The following is a 6,412-nucleotide window of genomic DNA, read 5'->3' as shown; positions in this document are numbered from 1 at the left end:
ATTGACATGGAAATTAATTTCCGCTCTTATCTTCTTGTTTGAATGTTGGTCAATAACTGGGTACAAGTAGAGTGCTGAGGTAAAACACTGATGAACAGTTTTATTTTTGTACTTCTTTTTTTTTTTTTTTTTTTTTTTTTTTTTTTTTAAATAGTAACAGTTTAGTATTGCGAGATTGTCAGCAACATTTAGCCATATCTATACAATGTGCATATACCTACATACATTGAGCTTTGGTCCAGCATTGAGAAGACGAGCAAAGGCATTTTACATATTTCTTTTTGGTTATAGCTTGAGTTCTTTGATACGCCTCTACTTGTTCCTTCCTAGCTCCTTTTTGCGTTCTTGTTCTCTCTACTTTTTTTTTTTTCTTTTTTTTTCTTTTTTTTTTTTTTTTTGTTAATAACATAAAGAAACTGGAACCATTTGAATGCATTGAATTTCTTCAACTGTCCAAAACAGCTTTTCAGTGAAAAAAAAAACTTAAAAAGACAAAAATCATATCTGTAATTGAACCCTTGGTTCATTATTCAAATGATAATTTTATATATATATATATATATATTAAAAAATTCAATGATCAATTAATTGGAAAACCATTAAACCTTCACACATGACTGAAGAGAATTCTGTTTCATTTGCTGGTAGCAATCTATCTTTTAGTCACATGCAAAATTAAAAGGTATTCAAATGTAATCAATAGATGAAAATTGTTTACAAATGGAATCCAGAAATGTTGCCAGTAACGAAATAAAACAAAATATTTATGGCCCCCGAAAGATGTATGATTCACACATAATTTATCTTCCTAAGAATCTGTTCAGGCACCATTTATGCCTCATAGCAAAAATTTGTTTATAAAAAAATGAATATAAGAAGCATTACAACACTTTATAAATAATTTACAAAACATAATATAAAATTAGAAAACTGTAAAAAAAATCTCTGCACATGAATGACTCGAAGACTCTGGGATGAACATCATTTTTTCTTCCAAGCTGGCGATTTATATTTATTTCACATTTTCACTGTCCTAGTTATATCCCTCTGATATGTACTTTGGAACAGAAAAGACCTTATATAACCACCGCCAGCACATTTTTAAACATTTAGTATCTTTCGTATGCCGTTTAGTTAACTTTTCTTCTCGGGAGATTTTTTTCATCACAAAATTTAGAGCAGTCTCTGGGAGAATCAGAAATTTTGTTTTTAGGCAACAAATGGTGGATGGTTTTGTTCCCAGGCTGTTGATGACTGGCATGAGGGATGGGCATATGCTCTCAAGGGTGGATGAACAAGTAAAATGTTTATGGCGTCAATGGCCAGACAATTAGTCATGTGCTGGAGATGTGGGTAGGGTGTCCAATTCCAAATACTGTTTTTCCCTCCTCATTTCTGGGTGGTCTCCTGATCATTATGTAAATTGAATTGTGGCTGTACGTTTAGCTCTGTTCAGTATAGGTAAACAGATATATCCATGGAAATTGGTGCCTGTGAATAGAGGGGAAAAAAGGTAACCCAGAGGGGCAGATGTTGCTGTTCTCTACTTCACATACTTAGCTTGGGTAAAGTAGCTTTTTTGGCCCTCACACAGTTTACCTGTGATTACTGAGGGTTTTTTTTTTATTTTATATTATTTTTTTTTTTTCCCCAGAAGATGTTTATATATCAATAGTTGGAAAACAGTCAATAACAATTCTCACTCTCCTCCCATAAAAGCAATACTGAAAATATCCTTAAACATACCCTGCTGAAGCTTAAAGTCTAGGATGCATTCACTGGATACGAGCCCAGTCTGGAGTACTGAATACTTCAGCGCTCTCCAACCCTGACCTTTGAGAGTGCTCACATTTAGATGCAGTTTCTGGCACAGATGATAGCCTCAGAAGCTTTGAAACTCCACCAGTAATGAAACAAACGCTACACGTTACATGGCAAATCCCATTAATAAAATAGCAAGGGCTAGATTCAAAGCCCAGTTAAATCAATGGAAGTCTTTCTTTCACTGTGTTTTGGATATAGCCTTGAGTTCTTGAAAACATAATTCTGTATGAGATGTGCTATTTGTAGACTCCAGCACTCTGGGAGCCTTCTTCAGCATCTTGGGCAGGTTAGCAAAAGTCCAGTACAGCAACCCTGAACGCAAGCAAAAGTTACACCAGCAGAATTTTACTCTATCATCTCTACAGCGAGGACCAAATAGCAAAGGCTAAGTTTTGGTAAGCTCTGCTTAAGACGTAACTTCCATCCTAGTAATAGGCTGAATCTCACAGGCTGGAGCAGCTTTCATCACAAGATGAAAATCACGGTGACCTTCATGGACCAGGATGCAGCCCACCTAGAACCAGCAACACTTTTCTCTCATGAGCCTTCTCATGCTCCTATGTCCACAGTGCTTTAGCAGACGTCTGCCCTATCAAAATGGAAGTTATAGAAACAAACTGTCTTTAAAGAGAAAGCTCCTCATCTGAAACATATTGCAGGTCACCAACCTCACTATCCCCAAAAGATATTCAGTAGGTTTTCCTATATCCTGACAGTGGGCAAACATCTATATCAGGATGAAAATAAATAAATAAAAAAGCAGAAGAAATGAAGCACTGCCACTGAGGCAGGCCATAGTAACACAACGAGCAGAGCACCCTCATCACTTCTTGGCCTGTCTGTCTGTTTCCATCAGAATCTCAGGAAATTTCTTTGGCTAGCAGACTTTGGAGAGAAATTGCTTCAAACAGAGCCTTGATAAAGACACAGTACTGTGCCAAGTGTGCAGTTTATATTCATACTACAAATGAATTTTGGTAGCCTCTCAAGGTTCTTAACTAAAGGACTGAGAAATCCCAAGCTATCCAGCTGACAATGGGCTGCCAGTTTATCAGACACAATCTTAATCCTTTGTCCTCTAGTGTAGTTCAGCATATGGGTATGAAAGTGTTCAGGTCACACTTCTCTTTCTAAATATCTTCAAACAGTACTGGGTTATGGGATTGTAGGGAAAGGGTGGAGAATGAGCTGAAGGCAGCAAAAAGAGTCATTAAATAAAAAAAAATAAATCAAAAGTAGAAATGCCAACTGAGATTTACGCCCTTAGAAGACAAATATACCAAACCCTGCAAATCACAATTAAAAAAATGATTTTTGGCACCCAAACACTTGGAGATTGCATAACTGTCAGCTAAAAACAAACAAAAGAAAAGGAGGTGACCATGATGGAATGGCTTTGACACCTGTTTGTACACACCTGCAGAGGTGTGACCATGGATGAGAGAAATTAATCCTGTTGTTTTCCTCTTTGCAAAATACAAATGTAAAAATTCATAACACAGATTTACACCATTAAAAGAGTAGACTAACAATCTAGTTTGCAATTCCATGTTTCTGACTTTGGTTAATAGTTTTCTTAGTGAATCAGCACTTGATACCTGAAAGGCTACAATCACTCCTCCAGGTGGCAGGCTTGTATTCTCTTTTAAACAGATAAAAGGTTTTTTTTTTCTTTTTTTTTTCTTTTTTTTTTTTTTTTGCGTGTTTTCTTTTTTTTTTTTTTCCTTAAAATGTGTTCACATTTTCATAATATACAGAAAAAAGTCAGCAGTTATTTGGTTTTCTTTAAGTCCATTAAAAAAAAAAAAACAAAAAAAAACAAAAAAAAAAACAACTGGCTTTTTCTTTTTTTGGGGAACTAATTCTACGACACACACGCTAAGTGTTGTGCAGTTCTTTGTTTTGTTTTTATATAGGAAAACTCACGGACATTTATAAACTGTTCTGTCCTTCTTGTAGTTTTCTCAGTCATTTACTTACAAGGGTGATGAACAGGTATTTTCACAGAGTTCGAATGGTTAGGTTTCTGTCGGTGCAGGGTTTTTTTGTGTGTGGTTTTGTTTTGCTTTGCTTTTAGGAGTTTTCTTCCAGTGAGTCTGTTAAGGGCTCCATAGGAACTGCTGTCGCAGGCTCATGCTGTTTCAAACGTTTAATTGTGTTCTTCAGTGCTTGCCTCTTATTGCAGAACCAAACTCTAACTACTTCCCGGTCATAGTTCAGTTTCTCTGCAATCTCTGTCATTTCCTGCCCAGAGGGGTGCGTGTTCTTCTCAAAGTGAGCATTCAAGATCTCAAGGGCCTGTGGCGTGAATGAGGTACGCCTCTTGCGCTTTTTGGATGGTTCACTTCCGATAAACTCGGTAAGGTTCTGCATACCTGCTCGATGGCGGGCCTCAGCCTCAGCCATCCACCGCTCAAGCACCGGCTTTATCTTCTGGGCACTTTTAGGGGTGATGTCCAGCTTTTCAAACCTGGCAGGATACAAAAGGCCAGGGTTCAGTTTGGCTGTCAGACTGCTAGCTATAGTGTTCTCTTGGGCTTCCTGTGGTAGGAAAAAGTGGCTTCTCAGGATGGTGTGTCTGAGGGAAAATTGAGAAAGAAGAGTCTTACACTGATGCTCTGCCAGGGTGGGACTTCCTGCCTGCCTGACTAATTGACTGGCAGAGATAATTTACAATGGATTACCAAAACTAACAGATATCTATATCCATTAATATATATATAGCCAGATATTTAAACTATCACAAAACAAATACTACAACAAAATTCTAAGCACGCTGAATAATACAGGTTATGACTCCCATTTTCATATTTCTGATGATCTTCAAAACCCTTCAGGTTAAAATCTAATTACAGGAAATGACATCGAAGGCAATTGCTTTTTATTGTCTCTTCTTTGCGATTAATCCCTTTGTTTCCTTTCCCACCCCATCTGGTCCAAATACCACAGCTTTAATAACACAAACCAATGGCAGCTACTAGCCTCTGAATATCACATTTCCTTTCCTTTCATTTTTCAGCAATTTTCACTGTTTGCAAGTTAACACTATATCCTTTTTCTGCGTCCGAAACAGATTCCCGTAGCTCCAGTGGTGTCCGGCTGAAACAGCTGGATGCTTTGCAATTATCTTCACTACCCCCACAACGTGCAAAGACAGACTCATGTTTTCCAGATGAAACCCAGCATAATAGTCTACTAATACGCTGTGGCACCAAGCTGGGTTTATTGTGGGATTTCTACAACCCGTACCAGAATGATATCATTTCCTGTAAATGAGGTCTTCTATATATCATTTTGCCATCAAAAGTCTTTTGCCAAACCAGATTTTACAAGTATTATAAGACATCTGGAAAAGCAGCTACACAAAGCTTTTATCTTTTCATAAACAAGCAGAAGAGCTGAGTTCATTCTTCAAGCCATGTAAGTTTTTGTTTCTTTTATTTGTCAGGTTCATACTCTCTTACTATGCATTAAAAATGTCTACGCCCAATTCGTCTGATGCCACCCAGTCATATTTCTCTACTTCACCCACGTCCCTCCCACACACTGACATATTTAATCCAGGAGACAGTTACTGCGTGGCGCTGCTGCCCTCTCCAGCTTTCCCAGTACTCGAGCACCACTGCCACAGCTGATCACGCTGTGCATGGGAGATGAGACTGGCTGAGTCAATATCTTGGTGCAAAGCAACTCAATGGCTGGAGTTGGCAGCTTTAAGAGACTCTGTTTGGCGCATGGCAGCTGCAGGAAATACTTCAGCAACAAACAAAGCATTTCCCACAAACAAAAAAAGAGATGAAAATATAATAATAATAATTTCAAATAATAACACGCCTGGCATCCTAGTGTGGGACTGGCTGCAAGGTGTCCATCCTTGGCACCCAGTGATATTTGGGTCATGTTGGTCGTTCATCTTGATTTCGTTGCTGCTCTTTCCATTGAATCTCCTTTGTTAACATTAAAGGAAATGTTGAAACTTCTACTTCCGAGTAGCAGCATACTGCCACTGGAACATAATAACGTGGTGTCTAATAAGAAATGCATAGTCATAGCAGATTATTGCACCCCCAAATGATAGCCATCCTTAGGGGTCAAAGGAAAGAAAAACCACTATTACTTTGCAAATATCTGGGACCAACTTCTGCATCCAGTCGTGTTGTTCTTAGCCATTTACCCATTTACCCCTCAAATGTGGCAAAATTTGCCCTTTGTCAAAGGCTTCCATATGTCTTGGCTTAGCTGTGTCTATGCTCCAATTTCCTCTTTATTTGGGTTTTCATGATAATACATTAGCGAAGAACCCTTTTGCTTAGTAAAATTCAATAATCCCCACTGGTTTTCTCAGGCATGAGGTAGATTGAGGAAATTAGGAGACGGCAAATTAGGCATAGGCAAAAGGAACTGCAATTTATCACTTAGAAGTATTGTTTATTAAAGAGTATCTTAAGGCTACAACAAATTGGCAATTGCCAAAAACTCCACCTGTTTTAGGCATTCTTTACCAACTGACCATAAGAAAGAAAAAAAACTTAAGCAACAGGGAGCAATAGCATTCGTATCATTGGCTTTGCTTGTTAGTGTTGATACT

General features: G+C 37.9%; 1 protein-coding gene across 1 annotated transcript in view; it reads right to left on the bottom strand.

Annotated features, from left to right (window-relative positions):
* Positions 1-3,596: 3,596 nt before the first annotated feature.
* The window catches only part of POU6F2 (POU class 6 homeobox 2), a 246,238-nt gene continuing 243,422 nt past the window's right edge, over positions 3,597-6,412 (bottom strand). The window contains exon 9 of the mRNA XM_052699000.1: positions 3,597-4,402. Coding sequence (XP_052554960.1) covers positions 3,898-4,402 — 505 coding nt within the window. The 3' untranslated portion in view covers positions 3,597-3,897. The remainder of the gene's footprint in view (positions 4,403-6,412) is intronic.

Source organism: Tympanuchus pallidicinctus, unplaced genomic scaffold (assembly GCF_026119805.1).
Source record: "Tympanuchus pallidicinctus isolate F22 unplaced genomic scaffold, pur_lepc_1.0 scaffold34, whole genome shotgun sequence".
Taxonomy (NCBI): domain Eukaryota; kingdom Metazoa; phylum Chordata; class Aves; order Galliformes; family Phasianidae; genus Tympanuchus; species Tympanuchus pallidicinctus.
Note: the sequence above shows the minus strand (reverse complement) of the source record. Positions and strands in the feature narration are given on the sequence as shown.